This window comes from Chiloscyllium punctatum, chromosome 32, assembly GCF_047496795.1.
Source record: "Chiloscyllium punctatum isolate Juve2018m chromosome 32, sChiPun1.3, whole genome shotgun sequence".
Lineage (NCBI taxonomy): Eukaryota > Metazoa > Chordata > Chondrichthyes > Orectolobiformes > Hemiscylliidae > Chiloscyllium > Chiloscyllium punctatum.
Genome location: NC_092770.1, coordinates 18,285,023 through 18,306,779, shown reverse-complemented (window position 1 = coordinate 18,306,779; position 21,757 = coordinate 18,285,023). Strand labels below are relative to the sequence as shown.

The 21,757-nt window shown below is 43.1% G+C and overlaps 1 protein-coding gene across 2 annotated transcripts in view; it reads left to right on the top strand.

The window, feature by feature from the left end:
* Positions 1-21,757, top strand: part of rfx4 (regulatory factor X, 4) — a 143,868-nt gene that overhangs the window by 107,025 nt on the left and 15,086 nt on the right. For both annotated transcript variants that reach the window (XM_072551793.1, XM_072551792.1), the window contains exons 14-17: positions 4,047-4,166; positions 5,824-5,976; positions 10,410-10,569; positions 14,033-14,168. In XM_072551793.1, coding sequence (XP_072407894.1) covers positions 4,047-4,166; positions 5,824-5,976; positions 10,410-10,569; positions 14,033-14,168 — 569 coding nt within the window. The remainder of the gene's footprint in view (positions 1-4,046; positions 4,167-5,823; positions 5,977-10,409; positions 10,570-14,032; positions 14,169-21,757) is intronic.

The following is a 21,757-nucleotide window of genomic DNA, read 5'->3' as shown; positions in this document are numbered from 1 at the left end:
CTCACAGCGCCAGAGACCTGGGTTCAATTCCCACCTCAGGTGACTGACAGTGTGGAGTTTGCACATTCTCCCCGTGTCTGCGTGGGTTTCCCCAGGTGCTCCGGTTTCCTCCCACACTCCAAAGATGTGCAGGTTAGGTGAATTGGCCATGCTAAATTGCCCGTAGTGTTAGGTAAGGGGTAGATGTAGGGGTTGGGTGGGTTGCACTTTGGCGGGGCGGTGTGGACTTGTTGGGCCGAAGGGCCTGTTTCCACACTGTAAGTAATCTAATCAATGTACCTGTTCGTTCACACTCACTGTGTATGATCAACACTATTTCCATGTTGCCACATGAGCTGTCTTTTATTGAAGTGTTGAAAATTTGTACTCTATCCCAGCTCAACTCTGGCAATAATTTGATATTTTATCAAAATGAAATTTGCCTTTTTATTGTTTGACCTTGATTTTGCCACTCATGCTTGTTACATAGAGTATAGAACATTACAGTGCAGTACAGGCCCTTTGGCCCTCGATGTTGTGCCAACCTGTGAAATTTATCTGATGCCCATCTAACCTACACTGTTCCACTATTATCCATTTGTATGTCCAATGCCCATTTAAATGCCCTTAATGTCGACGAATCTATTACTATTGCAGTTAGGCTGTTCCACGCCCCTACTACACTCTGAGTAAAGAAACTACCCCCTAATATCTGTCCTAAATCTATCACCCCTCAATTTAAAGCTATGTCCCCTCACATTAGCCTTCACCACCTGAGGTAAAAGGCTCTCACTGTTCACCCTATCTAACCCTCTGATTATCTTATAAGTCTCGATTAAGTCACCTCTCAACCTTCTTCTCTCCAACAAAAACAGCCTCAGTGCCTTTAGCCTTTCCTTATCAGACCTTCCCTCCATACCAGGAACATCCTAGTAAACCTCCTCTGAACCCTTTCCAAAGTTTCCACATCCTTCCTTTCATGGTGTGACCAGAAATGTATGCAATACTCCAGGTGCGGCCTTACGAGTATCTTGTTCCGCTGAAGCATGACTCGTGGCTCTGAAAGTCAATTCCCCTACCTATAAATGCCAACACACCATATGCTTTCTTAACAACGCTATCAACCTGGGTGGCAACTTTTAGGGATTTATGCATCTGGACACCAAGATCTCTCTGTTCATCTATGTTGCCAAGAATTTTACCATTAGCCCAATATTCTGCATTCCTATTTCTTCTTCTGAAGTAAACTACCTCACACTTTTCCACATTAAACTCCATTTGCCACTTGTCAGCCCAGCTCTGCATCTTATCTATGTCCCTTTGTAACCTACAACATTCTTCGGCACTATCCACAACTCTGCCTACCTCAGTGTCATCCGCAAATTTACTAACACATCCTTCTATGCCCACATCCAGATCATTTATAAAAATGATAAACAGCAGTGGCCCTAAAACAGATCCTTGTGGCACACCACTGGTAACTGAACTCAGGATGAACATTTCCCATCAATCACCACCTTCTGTCTTCTTTCAGCTAGCTAATTTCTGATCCAAACCACAAAATCATCTTCAATCCCCAAAACTCCTACTGTGTGGAACCTTATCAAATGCTTTACTGAAGTCCATATACATCATATCAACCGCTTTACCCTCATCCCCCTGTTTTGTACATCTGGCTTCTGTAGTGTTTTCACTTTTGGACAAGCAGTTTGGATGCAGTGTGACATTAGTCTTTGAACTGGATTACTTTCCATACCTTTAGTACATATATTTCTCCAGTCAAGGATTGCCTTGTGTAAGTCTGCACTGGATTGCTCAATTTCTTTATGATTCATTTGGCAATTTTCACTGTTGCCTCAGCATTCCCATTTGACTGGAACCAGTGTGGAGGTAATCTATTATGGAATAGCTGAATTCTTCATCATAAATGTGGGCCATTGTCACCCATACCAAAATCTGAAATAATGTAACAATTGAAGTACTTCCAGGCATTCTACAATCTCAACGGTAATCGTTAGACTAAAACCCATTAATCGGAAAAAATAGTTGATGATCACAAGATAATTTCTAGGAAAATGAAGAGTCTATTCCATATTTTCTCCATGACAAATTCTCATTTTCTCTGTCTGGGATGTCATGAGTGGCATATACCTTTCTGAGCTAGGTATTTGTTACAAACGCTGTACTGGCTACTGTGGTCCTTAATTTCATTGCTTATTAGCTAGTTTTCTTGCCTTCCTCAGACTGGTCTCAATTCTTCAATGGATGTGATTCAATGGCTCTTTTTGAATCTCTTTCGGGATAATGACTTTGTTTCCTTTGTACAAGATGCCGTCTTGGGCTCTGCCCTGCTGTGCTTTTCCAGCACCACACTTTTCAACTTCGGTCCAACCAGTCCATGCTAAACATAATCCCAAACTAAACTAGTCCCACCTGCCTGGTCCTGGCCCATATCCCTCCAAACTTTTCCTATTCATGTATTTAGCCAAATCTCTTTTAAATATTGTAATCGTACTCACATCTAGCACTTTCTCTAGCACCCTTTGTGTAAAATGTTTGCCCCTCATGTCTTTTTAAAATATTTCTCCTCTCCCCATAAAATTGTGCCTTGAAATCTCTCATCCTAGGGAAAAGCCAACTATAATTATCTATACCTCTCAGCATTTTGTAAACTTTTATCAGGTAGCCTCTCAACTTTCTCTCCTCCAGTGAAAAACACCTAGGCAGCCTTACTTTATAACTCAAACCTTCCACACTCAGCAAGCAGACTTGAGGCTTAATGGTAGTGTCACTACCTCTGAGCCAGCTGGTGTGGGTTCAAATCCCACACATTCAGCAGTGTATTATAATGTCTCTGAGCAAGTTGATTGGACTTCAGGCATCTTCAATTGCGTCTTTCTTGTTCAGCTTCATCTGGCAAGCTCTGCACTAAATTCTGGTCATGTTCTGTCATGGATTCTTCCATTGTGGGTCCACGTCCATAGACTGGCAATTTGTTTACAATGGCTTCCACTCTGAGAAGTTCACTAATTATTTTTTTTTTACTTCTTCCTTGTTTCTTTCAGTAGCTGACTCATTACAGCTCTCAAAATCCACACATTTTCAGCTACTCCACTCTGACACCATCTTTCAAATGGTGTATGGAATGCCTCCCATAGACTGAACACAAAGGTATTTACAGCAGAGATAGAGGTCACCTGACTATGGTACAATTGTATTTCTCCAAACTCTCCATAAATGTTAGCTCATCCAAAGCTCTGCCTCCCAAATACTAATTGGCACCAAGATCCATTCACCGTCACCCACTCTATTCTCTCTGACCAGCATCACCTTCCTATACTGTAACAGCCCCATGATTTCCAAGCTCTCATTCTCAAGTTCGAATCATGGTCTAGCCTCACAGTCACATGTGTCCTCTACTGCCCATTATCTCTGTCACCTCCTCCAGACCTCTAACTCTCTGCGATTTCTGCACTCTTCTGATTCAGTCATTCTGCATATTTCCAATTTTCATTGCTGTACCATCAGCATTGGCTGCCCAGTCCCTAACTTCAAGAATTCCCTCCCTAACCCTCTTCTTCTCTCTGCTCTTTTCAGACACTTCTGAAGACAAACCCCAATGACTAAACCTTTGGTCACATTTCCTAATACCTTTTTATGTGACTTGATGTATTTGATCATCGCTCATGTGAGGTGCCCTGGGGAGTCTTAAAATGTCAAAGGCACTATATAAAGTGGATGTGCGTTTCAGTGACAGAGTTGTCTCCCAACAGCCCAACAGGATTCAAGAAAATCAGAGTGACCCCATGTGGATTCCGTTTCTGGCATGCTACAACAATAACTACTCATATTTATATCGCACCTTTAACATATTGAAGCATCCCAAAATTCAAAGTATTCTAAAACAAAAATATGACAACAAATCATGCTCCATGTGCATTCTAAGGTACTCTACAACTGTAACAACAGTTTCCTACTTTTATACCCAATTCCCTTTGTGATAAACACCAGAAGTTAAATGTTGGTGCATAATAAATATTTCTGTAAATGTTTTTCATCTGTTCCAGGCTCCTTTCACCTAATCCACCTGACATTTGATGACTATGTACTTTATCTCCTGGAATCTCTGCACTGTCAGGAGAGAGCAAATGAACTAATGAGAGCAATGAAAGGAGAAGACAGCTCAGGTAAAGACTGGATGTTAGTACAAGTTTTCATGCACACTGATTCATCACTCTCCTTTAGCTGCCTGGGCACCAAGTTCTGGAATTTCCCATCTGAACTTCTCTACCTCTTGTTAATGTGCTTAACGTGAGTGTATGGGACATAAGTTGCTAAGATTGCGGATAAACCCAAACTTAACTCCCTATGGAAGAGTAGTGAACAGTGAGGAGAACCATACAGAGGGATAAAGTCAGAATGGGCAGACATGTGGGAGTAAAAATTTAATGCAGATAATGTGACATTATCCATTTTGATCAGGACCATGAGGACAGGAAATGTGAACTAAATATTGCAATATTAAGAAAAGGGAGTGCAGAAACAGAGGTGGAGATTTGAGTACACAAAGGTTTGAAGGTTGAAAGACAAGTTGAGGAAGAGGTTAAAATGTGTACAGGGGTCTCTGATTTATGAACAAGTACTCATACTTAAGAATGGGATCTTATAAAGGGATGTAATTTTAAAGAACCAACATATAAACATTTCCTGTACTTTAAAACAGTTCCTTTATATTGTATAAAAACCAAAAGAACTGTGGATGCTATAAATCAGAAACATTCAATATTCAAGAATTCTAAGGCTAGTCTTAAAACTTGCCTCTTTGACAAAGATTTCAGCCATTTATCTCTCAAATGTGGTAAGTCACATTTGAACAATAAGAAATAGGAGCAAGAATAGACCATTCAGTCCCTTCAGCCTACATCGCCAGACAGAAAATTAAAACTTATCTCATGTAGCCAGACTTTCCTGTTTGGCCATCTTGACTCCTTTATCAGTCAAAAACCTTTCCAATCTGGGCATGAATACATTCAATGATGCATCCTCCACTGCTTGCTGGAGCAGAGAATTCCAGACTATCTCCCTCTGAGCGAAGAAATCCCTTCTTATCCCCATCTTAAATGGGACACCCATTAATTTTTTAAAAGGTGACCCTGGTTCTAGATTACCAAACAAGGGGAAACATCCTCTCTGTATCACTCTGTCAAATCCCCCCAGAATCTTGTATGTTCCAAGGTCACCTTTTAGTCTTCGAAATTCCAATGTGCTTAGGCCCAACCTTTTCTGATACAAATCCCTGAACCTTCTCTGAAATAGTTCCAGTGCAATCATATTCCTCCTTAAATAAGGGGACAAAAACTGCACTGGACTCAAATGTGTTTCACCAATGCCTTAAAGGTTACAGCAAGACTTCCTTATATGTAACAAAAGAACCTTCCACTTATCTTCCTTCCCTGTTCCTGCCTGCTAACCATGGTTCACATGCAAGAACATCCAGATCCCTCTGGACTGCAACATTCTGCCATCTCCATCAATTTAAATAAGCTTCTGCTTTTCTATTCCTCCCAGAGTGGACAGTCACACATTTTCCCACATTATAACACTGTTGTGAAGCTATTTGGGATATTTTGCAAATCTAAATACAAAAGCAAGTCGTTGTTTTCATTTGTAGTTCCTGTTTACATATACTTTAGTCACTGCTGTTGTAGTTAGTGTAGCACACTGCACCATGACCATGTGATTATGGCACTAAAATTAATTGTATCGAGAGGTTAATATTGATGGGTAACCATTGGCACTGACTTATTCACTGATGGACACTTTAATCTTTACGTCAATGTGCAGGAGACAGAAGGGAAGAGGCGGGACAGACAGACCACAGCCCTCCGACGCAATCCCCTGGCCCTTTCTCTCCTACAAAATCTGTCACAGCTGAAATCCAACCAGCCTCACCTGTCAGCAGTCAGTCACCCGAATACACTGCATTAACAGCACCAGGTGAGACCTCATCTGCAACTTACTCAGGGCAACAAGCAAATGGTTTAGTGACCAGAAGAAATAATGAACTGAATACCTGATTCCTAATGGACGTAGAGATCAACTTGTGTAAGTGGAGGCAATGGTATTATTGCTGGACTGTTAATCCAGAGACCCAAGTAATGTTCTGGAGACCTGGATTCATATTCCACCAATGCAGATGGTGGAATTTGAATTCAGTAGATATCTGGATTTAAGAGTCTAATGATGACCATGTCGACTGTTGGGAACCACCCATCTGGTTCAATTATGTCCTTTAGGGAAGTAAGCTGCCATCCTCCCCTGGTCTGGTCTACATGTGACTCCAGACCCACAGCAATATGGCTGACTGTTAACCACCCTCTGGGCTATTCAGGATGGGAAACAAATACTGGCCGAGCTAGTAACATCCTCATCCTGTGAATGAATGAAAGAAAGAAACACTAAACTTTAGTTTCTTAGGTAGACAAGCAATTTTACCCACCATCTGGACTCCTATCTATTTTTGTGTGACCTTTTCACACAGTGGGAAGGTCCTGGGTGCATAAGAGGCTTGTACCTCTTCTGGATCCCCATGTGAGGACTGCAGGGAAATTGTTTTTCTTCCCACATGTACGCTCTTCATGCATTGGTCCTGGTTTTGGAAACCTTAAAAAGGGTGCATCTCCTAGGAGAGTTTCTGACCATGGGGGGGGATGCTGGGTTGTATCAGAAGAATGGAACCTTCTGAAATGTTGGTGTAATACTTTGCAAACTTCCAATATTTTTGAAAGTTGTGTCACAGGAAGACAGGGTGGTTAAGAAGATGTTGAGCACACTTGCCTTCATTGCTCAGACCATTGAGTAAAGGAGTTGGAACATCATGTTGAGGTTGTACAGGACATTGGTGAGGCTACATTTGGAATACTCTGTACCGTTTTGGTTGCCCTGCTATAGAAAGGATATTATTAAATTGGAGAGTTTTCAGAAAAGATTTACCTGAATGTTGCTAGGAATGGAAGTTTTGAATTATAAGGAGAGGCTATATAGGCTGGCTCTTTCCCTGGATCTTGAGGAGGTTGAGGGTTGACCATGTAGAAGTTTATTAAATCATGAGGGACATAGAAAGGGTCAATCAGGAAAGTCTTTTCTCTAGGTTGGGTGAGTTCAAAACCAGAGGGCGTATTTTTAAGGTGAGAGGAAAAAGATTGAATGGGGGAAACGTTTTTACACAGGTTGGTTTACATGTGGAAGTGATAGATGTAGGTACAGTTACAACATTTAAAAGGCATTTTGACAGGTACATGAATAGAGAAGGTTTAAAGGGATCTGGGCCATACGTAGGCAAGTGGGACTAGTTAGGTTTGGGAAACTTGGTCAGCATGGACTAGTTGGACTGAAGGGTCTGTTACCCCATGCTGTATGATCTATGAGAGTCCGTTAAGAAGAATATTCAATTAGAAACACAAAGATGTGTTTCTTGCAGTGATTCATCATAGGGCTCTATTTTGCAAAGATTACACTGACTACCATTTTGAAACTGCTCACATGCATTGAAGTACTTCTTTCATTGGAAGAAATGCCATCATGCATTAAAAATCAAAAATAAACCTTCTCTCAATCTCTAATGTCATGTTTTGTGCTGCAAGTTAAATTGATTGACAGCTTTAGCTGTAAAAAGGTCCCCCGGCTTTGAAATATAAAAGAAAAAACAAACCTGCTCATCTCCATCGATTCAAAGGCACTCAGCTTTGAAATAGAAATGCAACACACTATTCTGTTTTGAAAATTTCAGGAAGGATAGCTGAAAGACTTTGTCATGAAAGCTGCTGCCATTTTACTCTGGGGTTTTTTTGTATGTTCAAGTTAAACTTGAAAGGGTTCAGAAAAGATTTGTAAGGATGTTGCCAGGGTTGGAGGGTTTGAACTATAAGGAGAGACTGAATAGGCTGGGGCTGTTTTCCCTGGAGCATCAGAGGCTTATCAAAGTTTATAAAATCATGAGGGACATGGATAGGGACATGCACAATCAAGGTCTTTTCCCAACGGTAGAGGAGTCCAAATCTAGAGGGTATATGTTTAAGATGAGAAAGGAAAGATTTAAAAGGAACCTAAGGATAATATTTTCACACAGAGTATTGTGCATGTATGGAATGAGCAGGCAGAATGCAGGCTGGTACAATTACATTTAAAAGGTATTTGGATGGTTACATAAATAGTAACTTAGAGCCATATGGGCTAAATGCTGGCAAATGGGACTAGATTAATTTAGGATATCTGGTTGGCATGGACAAATTGGACCAAACAGTCTGTTTCTACAATGCTCTACAACTTGATGACTCTATGACTTTAACTGTTTGAATTTTAATTTTATTAGATTTTTATTGTTTAATTTTTCCAATAATTTTAAAATGGTTTCTATTTTAATTGCATGGATTCATGAGGACTCAAATTAGTGCAAATTGGGTGAGGATATGTTGGGGGCACATGGAGGTTGCCGACAGGGGCAATTTGAGAGAGCAAAGTGTGGCATAGATGACCAGAAGGTATACGGGATGGCATTAGAGGTGGTGTAGGAGGGTTGTGAGAGGGTGAGAAGTCAAGATTAGGGGGTTTTAAATGATGAAGAACACTGGGTTGAGAAAATGGCTTTCTAATCAGTTCACGTCTGCACCAACACTCCTCAGACGCTCCATCAATATTTGCAAAACACAGAACCAACCCAGGCGGTGTGGATAGGTGGAAATCCCTGGCAAAGTCAAACATAGGTCAGGTACCTTTTTGGAAGGTACAAGAATCCACAGGTTGGATTTTTTTTCACCCTTCATGCTTCTCTGTATGGAAGGAGTCAGTGAATGGGATTAATTAGTGGCATAGCTGTACCAAGAGCTGGTACAGTTTCAGTATGCCATATACAATCCTTCACTGCTGTGTCATTCTCTGACCCATGGTTTGCTGGCTTCCCTTGAGGAGGTGGTGGTGGGCCTTCCTGAACTGTTTAGATTAGATTAGATTAGATTACTTACAGTGTGGAAACAGGCCCTTCGGCCCAACAAGTCCACACCGACCCGCCGAAGTGCAACCCACCCATACCTCTACCCCTTACCTAACACTACGGGCAATTTAGCATGGCCAATTCACCTGACCTGCACATCTTTGGACTGTGGGAGGAAACTGGAGCACCCGGAGGAAACCCACGCAGACACGGGGAGAACGTGCAAACTCCACACAGTCAGTCGCCTGAGGCGGGAATTGAACCCAGGTCTCTGGTGCTGTGAGGTTCCTGCCGTTACATAGGGAAATCCTGGATGCAGACTTACAAACTTAATGGGTTTAAAAATAAGAATAATTCACAGGGTATGGGTAGCACCTTTCATGGCCAGTATTCATTGTCCATTCTTCATTGCCTTTGAACTGAATGGTTGGCTGGGCCATTTCAGAGTCAATCCCATTGTTGTGGATCTGGAGTTATATGTAAGCCAGATCAGGTAACGATTTTCCTTTTCTGAAGGATGTAAGTGAACCAGATCTTTATTTATGAAAATGAATAATAGTTAGACTGGCATTTTTTAATTTTGCATTTTTTATTCAAATCAAATTATACCATATACCATGGCAAGATTTGAATGCACACCCCCAGAACATTAGTATGATACTCTGGATGACTCGGTCTGGTCTGCCATTCCACAACCTCCCTAGCTTCTTCAGGTCAACTCACAGAATGGGCAGATGTTATTTAACATGGGGCAAGTGTGAAATGTGGTATTTTGGGAGAAGGGACAGGAAGGGGCATTATGCACTTAATAGCTGTTCTATAGAGTGAAAGGGATTCCTGGGGGAGCATGCACCTTTGAATGTGCCAGAACATTTTGAGACAGTGGTTAGCAAATCATATGAGATTCTGGACTTTGGGCTTTGTAAATAGAGGTGTTCAGTACCAAAGCAGTGGGGCCGTGTTGCACCTTTGTGATGCTCTAGTTAGATTCTAACCAATGTATTGTATCCAATTTTGGCCTCCACACTTTAGGAGGGATGCAAGGGTCCTTGAGAGGTGCAGAGAAGGAAGAGTAAGACACTTTAAAAGGAAAAGCTTTCCTTTTTTTTCTAATACTCTGCCATATTCTTCATCTAGCTGTTATCTTGTTATCCAGAATGCCAACCTAAGCTACAAAAATAATATTCCCTCCTTTGGCCGTTTGCAATTAAACAATCTCCAATTAAATTGCTGCAAACTATTAAATTTCCTACACTACAATTTGTTGCCAAGCAAATTCTAAATATCATAAGCAGGTTAATAAAAAAGTATTCTTTCAATATGACTATGATAATATGCCTCATTAAAATGTATTTTTCTCTTTAAGATTACATTCGATTTAAGGAAGTATATTATGGTTCAGTATGTTGTCCCGGATGTTTACATATCTTTATTTTACCAGGAGCAGTTCAGTCATACACATGGTCTCTGACATACACCGTTACGACAGGCTCCGCTCCTCCCGATAGCCCACAACAGTTACCGTGTATGAGGAGCAATAACGTGCCTACAGCGTCCTCAACTCACAGGATGCCAGTGTACCCACACAGAGAGGAACATGGGTAGGTGTTTATGTGCTGCCACTTGTTTACACAATTTAGCTCCTATGTTAGTTGGTTTACTTAACATCATGGAGCAGGTCCATAACTCAACATGAAAATGTGACTGAAAGCATATATGTAATATAACTGTTTTTTCTCCAAATATCATAGCACCCTCCCTCTCACCTGTTAAATCCATGTATCTCCCTCTCCTGTTATATCCCATTTACCTCTCTCTCCTATTTCCTTTACTTATCTCTTCTGTAACAGTCATTTACTTCCTTCTACGCAATATTTGTGTCCCTTCCTACATCTGTGGTTTCCTCTACTGACAAACCCATGTATCTGGTATCCCTGTGCACTCGCTCCTGCTACTGGTACATCTGTGTCCATTTTCACCAAATGGTTTCTGTTCTGTTGAAGCATGTACATATTCTGTCCTATCTACAGTCAGGTCATGAAATAGACAGTAGGCCTGCAGCTGAAAATTCTGAGGAATTCATAAGATTTCAAACCTGTGCTAAAGTCACAAAGAAACAGTGAAGACAGTAATTGGTGGATAAAGGACAGTTTTATCATCAGGCTTTTGACAATTTATCTCCAGCACTTTCTTTCCTCTGCGGAAGTCACAGATTCGTGTTCACACATTCAGACTAGCTCTGTTGTAGCCCTGCACTCTCCTTGTTCACCAGTAAGACAAATGACCAGATCAGGTGTTGGCAATGAGCAGTCTGTAAATTGAATGTGTTACTCTCAGGACTTGTGTTGCTCTACAGGATCAACTGCACTTTGAGAAAGGCCTCCATCATGTTGTATGCCATTATTGCCTGTTAAATAGAATAGAATGCAAACCGAACTCGCAACTGGGCATCCATGGGCTATCAGCAGCAGGTGAATTGTATTCCCATATAATCTGCAACCTCATGGCATGCCATATCTCCCACTCAGCCATTACCATCAGGCCTGGTTCAACCTGGTTCAATGGAGATTGGCAAGACAGCCTGCCAGGAGCAGCACCAGGCATTTCTAAAAATGACATGTCAACCTGGTGAGGAAACCAGACAGGACTACTTGTGTGCCAAACAATATATGCAGCAAGCGATAGACAGAGCTAAGTGATCCCACAACCAGTGGATCAGATCTAAGCTCTGTAGTCCTGCCACATTCAGTGTGAATGGTGGTGGATGATTAAACAACTCATTGCAGGAAGGGTTGGCTCCACAACTAAGCACATAAAGGCTCAAGGCATTGCAGTCATCTTCGTCCAGAAGTGTTGAGTAGGTGATCTATCTATGACCACCTCCTGAGAACCCCATCATCATACATGAGTCTTCAGCCAACTTACTTCACTCTTTATGATAACAAAAAACATTTGAAGATTATGGATACTGAAATATGTCTGGGACACTCGGTTCCTAACCTTATTACCTCCTGACCTTGGCTCAAACATGTGCAAAAGAACTGAATTCCAGAGGCAGGGAGGGAGTCACATCAAGGCCTCCACTTTAGGTCCTTTCCACTGAGAGTGATGAGGGGATATTCATCACTATGGCTATTGACTGAAGAAAATGTAGATAGATGTAGGAGGACCAGGGCTAATGGTCAGCCCAGGAATGGCAGCAGGCCAGGGCAGTGGATGAGGAGCACCCAGCTGAGGGGACAGCCACAGCCACAGAGTCCCTCAACTTGCGTGGGTGCATGAGAAGCCCAGAGGTTTCCATGTGAGTGTGAAGCCATCCTCTCCTAGTGGCTGTAAAGGACACTGCGGTGCTGAACCTCTATGCAAATGGGTCCTTCCAGACAGTGATGGGTGACCTGAGCAAGGTCGTGCGGATTCAATTTGTTCCCCCATAATGGGGTTAGTGCTGGCCTCCCCCATGTGCAGGTGCCATCAACTGCACACATTTAGTAGTGAGAGGACTATGCACCTCCAATAACAATCAAGAAGGTATACCACCATCTTTAAAATTCACTCCCTTCACAACTGAAATAACAACAGTGTGTGCCATCAATACCATGCACTGCAGTAACTCACCAAAGCTCCTTCAACAGCACCTTTGAAACCCACAACCTTTACCACCTAGCAGGATAAGTACAGCAGTTATATCTGGCACATATGAAGATGGTCATGGTTGTTGGAGGTCAGCCATCTCAGTTCCAAGACATCTCTGCAGTTCCTCAGGGCAATGTTCTCAGCCCAACCATTTTCAGCTGCTTCATCAATAACCTACCCTTCATTATAAGGTCAGAATTGTGGATGTTCGCCAATGATTGCACAATGTTCAGCACCATTCGTGACTTCACAGATGCTGAAGCAGTTCATGTTCAAAATCAACAAGACCTAGACAATATCTATGCTCAGGCTGATAAACGGCATTAATATTCATGCCACCCAAATGCCAGGCTACGATCATCACCAATAAGAAACAATCTAACCACCACCCCTTGACATTCAATGGTGTTACAATCACTGAATCCCCCACTGCTCCTTCCACTGTTCCTGGGGGTTACTATTGACCAGAAACTCAACTGGATTCTCCACATAAACATGGCGGCTACAACAGTAGGTCAGAGGTTAGGAAAGCTGCAGAGAATAACTCACCTCCTAACTCCCCAAAATCTGTCCATCATCTACAAGACACATGTCAGGAGTGGGATGGAATACTCCCCACTTGCCTGGATGGGTGCAGCTCCAATAACACTCAAGAAGCTTGACACCATCCAGTAAAAGCAGTCTGTTTGATTGGCATCACATTCATAAGCATCCACTCTCTCCACCACCTCAATAGCAGCAATGTGTGGTATCTACATGATGCATGCGGAAATTCACCAATGATCTCAGACCTTCCAAACCCACAAACACTTTGATCTAGAAGGACAAGAGCAACAAATACATGGAAACACCACCACCTGCAGGTTCCCCTGCAAGCCACTGACTTGGAAATATATTGCTTTTCCTTCAGTGTCGCTGTGTCACAATCCTGGAATTCCTTCCCTAATGGCATTGTGGGTCAACCCAGAGCAGGTGGATTGTAGGAGTTCAACAAGACAGTTCACCACCACCTCCTCGAGGGTAGCTAGGGACGGGTAATAAATACTGGCCAACCAGCGACATCCATGTCCCACAAATGAATTTTAAAAATCGATAGAACTTATCCTTTTACCTCCCCAATATTACTATTGGGGAGGGGAAAGTGAAATGGAATAGGGGTTAAAATAAGGTTGCACCCTCAATTTGCCAACATGTGAGTTTGCTCAAGAATACAACCCTGCATACAATGTGAACTTTAATGAGTAATATTTTCCTTTCTATTTGTCTTTGGTGTCTCTGGCTGAATGAAGACCCGGCACCTCAATTGATGAACTGTTGCACAATATGGGATTTTTGGTTATCATCAACAAACGATGCAATTCTTTAACTGAAGCTCTTCATACGAAGTTGTGTCAATGGTGCAGATCACTGTAGCATCCTGTTTTCTTCTAGGTACACAGGAGGGTACAACTACGGTAGTTACAGCAATCAACCCCCTCTTCCCATTCAGGGTCAGTATCCCACCCTAACACATGACAGCATTTCTTCTCCATTGCCATATCCAACTTACCACAGGAGTGGCTCACAGGTTAGTCTCTCCCAGTGCTTCGGTTTGCATGATCAAACATTGATTATACTCAGTTGAATAATGAACCTTTATGATAATTATGTGTTTATAACAAAGAACTAAAAGAAATTTCATTGTTACAAAACAAGAAGATTGAATTCAAGTAATAATTCATTAGATGGTTATGTCAATGTGCCCTTTAAATGCATGTAAATGATCCAGAACTTTGAATTGAGGTTGATTTGTGCTGAGGTCTTGCCATTAGAACAGGATGAAAATTGACCAAATTCACTTCACTTAAAGAATCCAAAACAAGGGAAAATCCAAGAAAATGATATGGAGAGAGAGAGAGGAAAAGAGAGAGAGAGAGAGAGAGAGAGTAAGAGAAAAACAGACAGGTAGTTATAAGGGAATAACTAGAAAGAGACAGAGCACAAAGATTGATAAATGGATTCCCAGAATGTAAGGGATAAAGAAACAGTTAGGAGTGGAGTGGTGTTGGGGTGGTAACAGGGTGACAATGGGGGGAGATGATGGTGGGAGGCGTGGTAGCAGGGTGTCAAGAGAGACATGAGAGAGAGGTGGAACATAAGAACATAAGAACTAGGAACAGGAGTAGGGCCATCCAGCCCTTCGAGCCTGCTCTGCCATTCAATAGGATCATGGCTAATCATTTCATAGACTCAGCTCCACTTACCCGTATTTCCATCAAATCCTTTAATTCTTTTATTGTTCAAAAGTGAATCTACCTTAGCTTTAAACGCGATAACTGAAATAGCGTGAACTACGTCCCTGGGCAAGGAATTCCATCGGTTAACAACCCTCTGGGTGAAGAAGTTCCTTCTCAGTTCAGTTCTAAACCTGCTTCCTCTAATCTTGAGGTAATGCCCTCTTGTCCTAGTCTCAACTACCAGTGGATACATCCTATCTATTTCTATTTTATTGATTCCCTTCATAATTTTATATGTTTCTATAAGATCTCCCCTCATTCTTCTGAATTCTAATGAATATAATCACAATCTACTCAGTCTCTCCTCATAAGCCAACCCCCTCCACTCCAGAATCAACCTAGTGAACCTCCTTTGCACCCCCTCCAGTGCCAGTACATCCTTTCTTAAGTAAGGAGACCAAATCTGCACACACTACTCCAGGTGTGGCCTCACCAGCACCCTGTACAGCTGCAACATAACTGCTCTGCTTTTAAACTCAATGTCTTTAGCAATTAAGGACAAAATTCCATTTGCCTTCCTAATTACTTGTTGTACCTGCAGACCAGCCTTCTGTGGTTCATGCTCAAGGACATGCAGGTCCCTCTGCAAATCAGCATGCTACACCTTTTTACCATTCAAGTAATAATCTGTTTTACTGTTACACCTACCAACATGCGTGACTTCACATTTAGTTACATTGTCTTCCATCTGTCAGACCTTTGCCCATTCACTCAATGTATCTATGTTCCTCTGCAAAATTTCACAGTCATCTGCATACTTTGCTCTGCTACTCATCTTAGTGTCAACAGCAAATTTTGACATCATACATATTGTCCCAACTCCAAAACAGCTATATAAATTGTAAATAATTGTAGTCCCAACACCGATCCCTGAGGCACACCACTAGTCACTGATTGCCAGCCAGAATAGCATTCATTTATCCCCACTCTTTGCTTCCTGTCAGTCAACCAATCCTCTGTCCACGCTAATACTCTACCCCTAACACCATGTATCCTTCTCTTATGCAGCGGCCTCATGTGTGGCATCTTGTCAAAAGGCCTTTTGGAAATCTAGGTACACCACATCTACTGGGTCCCTGTTGTCCACCTTGCTTGAAATGTCTTCATAGAATGCCAAATGATTTGCGAAACATGACCTGTTCTTCATGAACCCATGCTGCATCTGTCCAATGGGACAATTTCTTTCGCGATGTCCTGCTATTTCTTCCTTGATAATAGACTCAAGCATTTTCCCCACTACAGAAGTTAAGCTCGCTGATCTATAATTCCCCATCTTTCCTTTTTAAACAGTGGCGTCACATTTGCTATTTTTCAATATGTTGGAATTGCCCCAGAGTCCAGTGAATTTTGGAAACTTACTGCCAGTCCACCTGCTACTTCTCCCACCATCTCTTTTAGTAACCTGTGATGCAGTCCATCAGGGTCAGGAGACTTATCTATCCTTAGCTCCATTAGCTTATCCAACATAATAATAATTGTTTCCAGGTCCTCACCTACCTTCATCTCTTCGTCACTTACTGGCATGTTATTAGTGTCCTCCACTGTGAAGACCGATGGAAAATACCTGTTCAATGCCTCAGCCATTTCATCATATCCCAGAACTAACTGCCCCTTCTCATCCCCTAAAGGACCAACATTTACTTTAGCCACTCTTCTTCGTTTTATATATTTATAGAAACTTTTGCTGTCTTCATTTTCTGTGCCAGTTTTTTCTCATACTCTATCTTACTTTTCTTTATAACTCTTTTTTGTCTCTCTGTTGACCTTTAAAATTTTCCCAATCTTCTAGATTCCTGCTGTTTTTGGCCACTTTGTATGCCTTCTCTTTCACTTTGATAGCCTGCCTTATTTCCCGAGACACCCTTGGCAGATTACCCCTCCTCTAACAGTCCTTCCTTCTCACCGGAATATACTTTTGATAAGTACTTTGAAAAATGTCTTTGAGGATCCTCCACTGCTTGTCAACTGTTGCACCATAACGTCTCGCTTTCCAGTTTACTTTAGCCAGGTCCTCCCTCATTCTATCGTAGTCCCCTTATTCAAGCACAGGACTCTGGTATTGGATTTTATTTTCACACTATCCAGCTGTACTTTAAACTCAACCTACTGTGATCACTCCATCCAAGAGGATCCCAAACTATGTGGTCATTAATTATTCCTGTCTCATTACACAGGACCAGATTTAATATAGCTTGCTCCCTCGTCGCTTCCATTCCATGCTGCTCAAGAAAACTATCATGGATACACTCAACCAACTCCTCAAGGCTACCCTGACCGAGCTGGTTTGACCAATCTCCATGCAGATCAAAATCCCCCATGATAATGGCCGTACCATTTTTGCAGGCATTAGTTATTTCCTTGTTTATCGCCTGCCCCAATGTGATGTTATTATTTGGTGGCCTATAGATTACACCTATCAGTGACTTTTATTCTTGGAATTCCTAATTTCCACCCAAATGGTTCTGACCTCATGCTCCATAGAACCTATATCATCTCTCAGCACCGCCCTGATGTCATCCTTGAATATCAGAGCTACACCACCTCTCTTGCATTCCTGTCTGTCCTTCTGAAGAGTCTGGTTCCCCTGGATATTTAATTCCCAGTCATGACCATTCTACAGCCATATCTCCATGATGGCTACCAAATCAAATGCATTCATGATGACTTGTGCTATTAACTCATCAACCTTGTTACGAATGCTACGAGCAATCAGGTAAAGTGCCTTTCTACCAGCTTTCTTACCATCATGATCCACAACATCTCTAATATCTCCTGAGTTATCCTTCATTTTTGCTTCTTTCATACTCTGCCTTGAACTTAAATCCTACTGCTACTTACCTTTTAATTTATCACCACACTTCTGTTGCTTTGCCTTTCCCTTCCCCCAACTCACACGTTTAAATTCCTCGTGACCGCCCTAATTATCCTTTTCTCTAGAACACCGGTTCCAGATCGGTTCAGGTGGAGACCGACCCATCGGTACAGATTCCCCCAGTTCCAAAACTGATGCCAATGCCTTATGAAATGGAGCCCCTCTTTCCCACACTATTCCCTTAGCCACAAGTTTACTTCCCTAATTTTTTTGTCCCTAAGCCAATTTGCATGTGGCTCAAGCAGTAATCCAGCGATTATGATTCTTGAGGACCTGTTCCTTAATTTCGTTCCGAGTGCTTGAAGTTCCCCAGACTGATCCTCCATCCTTGCCTAGCCTATGTTGTTAGTCCCAATGTGGACCACAATGACTGGATCCTCCCCCTCCCGCTCCACTATCCTTTCAAGCCGGCCGGAGATGTCCTATATCCTGGCACCGGGCAGGCAACACATCATGTGGGACTCCTGATCCCGGCTTGTGGAGGATACTATCTGTCCCCCGAATTATAGAATCCCCTATAACAACTACTTGTCTTTTTGCTTCCCCCTCTTGAATGGCCTTCTGCACCATGATGCCATAGTCTGTTGGCTCATCCTGTCCACAGTCCATTCCCTCATCTGTACAGGGAGTAAGAATCCCATGCCTGTTGGATAAGGTCAAAAACTGAGGCTCCTCTACTCCTGAACAAATGATTCCCCGACCTGCCTCACTTACAGTCACACCCTGTTGTCCCTAAACACTGACTGAATTTGAATTACTTAATCTACCAGGTGTGACTGCCTCCTGAAACAAAGCGTCCAGATAACTCTCCCCCTCCCGCTGTGCTGCAGTGTTTGAAGCTCAGATTCCAGATCATCAATTCTGATCCAGAGTTCTTCCAGCAACCAGCACATGCTGCCACTTTGTGGGTGGCACGGTGGCGCAGTGGTTAGCACTGCTGCCTCACAGCGCCAGAGACCCGGGTTCAATTCCCGCCTCAGGCGACTGACTGTGTGGAGTTTGCATGTTCTCCCCGTGTCTGCACGGGTTTCCTCCAGGTGCTCGGGTTTCCTCCCACAGTCCAAAGATGTGCAAGGTCAAGTGAATTGGCCAAGTTAAATTGCCCATAGTGTTAGGTAAGGGGTAAATGTAGGGGTATGGGTGGGTTGCGCTTCGGCGGGGTGGTGTGGACTTGTTGGGCCGAAGGGCCTGTTCCCACACTGTAAGTAATCTAATCTAATGTGGTCACTGCCGTTCACAATAGGATTAGCCAGCTCCCACATCATACAACTACAATCTCTCTGGGGAAAGAGAGATTGAGTTGGATAGAGTGAAAGAAAAGATGATAGATGGACAGAAAGAAGGATGCAAAGAAGAGAAGAGAGGGACAAACATAGATATGGATATATGGAGAGAGACAGATTGGCAAACAGACAGATTGACTGACTGCAATCAAGATTCAGTGCACACAAGGGCAGATAGAGAGATGAAGGGCTGACTCTTTCAATTTTTTAGCTAAGTCTGAGTTACACTGAGTTTTTTGGAGGGTTTCTTGCCATAAGGCCTAGCAGGACTTTTTGCTGTATCTTACCAAACCCACTACATTAATTACCTACCACACCCTCCTGGCATGCCATTATCGATTCCAGCTGCATCTTCCCATGACAACTTGCCTTTCTGAGTGTATCCTGGAATACACTGACATCCTTGGCCCATACCATCTTTAAATGCCTGTTGTGCACCAGAAAACACTGCTTTCCAGTACGGTTCTTGATATGTGCCCTGGACATGGCAGATGGGGCAAATTGTTGTCCCACTGTGTGGGCAAGGGCCTCGAGGTCCTGGTAGCTGGAGTTTTTCAGAGGGTGAACTTCTTCATCCCCCACAACCAGCAATGGTGGCCCATCACACCTGACTATGCCAGCCTGGCTTTTTGAGGTCACGACCTGGGTCAGTGCAGTCTCAGTCATTCGGAGGAACACCTCGTACTAGGAAGAAGGTCAACTGCTTTCTCCATTCTGCTAGGCTAGTTCCACCGTCTTCTGTCTGGTACCTTGCACTCACCAGATCTCCACTATTGTATCCATCTCCCACCAAGGTTCATCGCTCTATCACTCTCACTACTGCCTGTGACATCTTTCCTACTTGGTCTTGCCAGCCCTAACTCTCAGTGTCTCTAACCCTGCACACCCTCTGCATTGCCAACTTGCTTCCTCAGAACACCAAATATACCAGCTGTGACAATCACTTTCATCTCCTTTAATACCTGCCTCTCTCTTGTTCCAGAAGTGATCCCCAGTGGGGCAAATAGAATCAGGATGGGCTTTGGGCTACCTTATCTGGAAGGGATCCTAACTCTGACCGTCCTGACTGGCTGACTCACCATGTCCAAACCCCTGGACTGGTGTAGCAGACTGTCCTTGACTTATTGTGCCTGGGACCTCCTGAGCAAAAGCTATCCTCCTTGACTTGACTGAGGCTTGTTGACAATCCTGACAGGTTTCCAGATCTGTGTCTGTGCTAAATCTCTGGCTGAGGGGGCAAAGTCCAAAAAGTGGATCTGAGATGTGCCATGAGGGTTCTTACCTCACCTCCATCCAAGGCCCCAAACAGTTCTTCCAGAGGTTCATCTGCCTCTCCTCCAACCTATTTTACTGTACTCGGTGCTCCTGATGCAGTCTTCTCTACGTCGGGGAAGCCAAACGTAAACTGAGGGCACGTTTCAGCGAGCATCTCAGCCAGGCCCACAGGAACCGACCTGACCTCCCAGTCACCGCCCATTTTAATTCCTCTTCCCGTATCCTTTCCAAAATGACCATCCTTGGCCTCCTCCATATCCACTGTGAATCAGATCGCAAATTGGAGGAACAACACCTCACCTTCTGCCTGTGCAGCCTGCAGCCCAGATGACTCAATATTGAGTTCTCCAATTTCAAATAGGCTCTCTTCCCATGACCCTCCCCCCCTCCTTCCATTCCTCTGACCGACCCTTCCTTCCAGCTACCAACTGGATTCATTCCTCCCATCAAAGAACCAAGTTGTACCCTGTGCCTGTGTTCACCCATCCCTACCTCACCATCCTGCCCCCCCTCCCCACACAAAACCCTCCCCCATAGACCCTTTACCTGCAGCTCCCCTAACACCCACTCCCAGTTCTGAAGAAGGGTTACACCCGAAATGTTGACTTCTCCACCTCCTGATGCTGCCTGGCTTGCTGTATTCTTCCAGCCTTCTGCTTGTCTACTTTCATAGAGGCTGGCATTTATCAGATGCCAATGTCCATGGACATGGGATCTGTGTGTGTGGTAAGTGCCCATGGAGTGTGTCCTGAGACACTGGTGCCTGGTGTCCAACATGGAGGTCAATCAAAGCAAGTGGTGAACTAAAATCACCAGGCAGCTGTTCTCGTTTCCACGTTGAGTTTTCTCAATGCATGGCTTGTTTGGCACATTTGGTAAGATAGAAAGCTGAATATTAATGAGGTGAATTGGATCATCAACAAAGCTCTTAAGAAGCAAAGACATCGCTTAATTGGCAACCTGCTGCCTTGCGGGAATTTAACTGTGCACCCTGTGACGAATGAGAGACAATCTCAATGAAACAGGTTAAATTTTTAGTGAATTTGACAAGTTAGATTCTGAGAGGATGATTCCCCCAACTGAACAAAGGGTTCCTTGTCTTAGGATAAGGTGTCGATCATTTCGGACTGAGGAGAGCACCCATACTCATATTGGTGTTCACTCCCATTGATTTCCGATTCTGGAAGTCACTACTTCAATGCAGGCCTCAGAGGTCCACACAATAACATGAAAAATGAAAGTCGGAGAGTAGACATTTAAATGAACAGAAAGTTTTGCATCTTTAGAACTTAATTACCACAGAGGGCTGAGGATTCTTAGTCATTGAGCATTTTCAAAACAGAGAATGGTGTGTTTTGGGATTTAGGGATTTGTTGGGAAATTGGAGTTGGGTTCAAAGGTCAGCCTTTGTTTTATTGAGGTTTCTCACCCTACTCCTTTTTATGTGAGG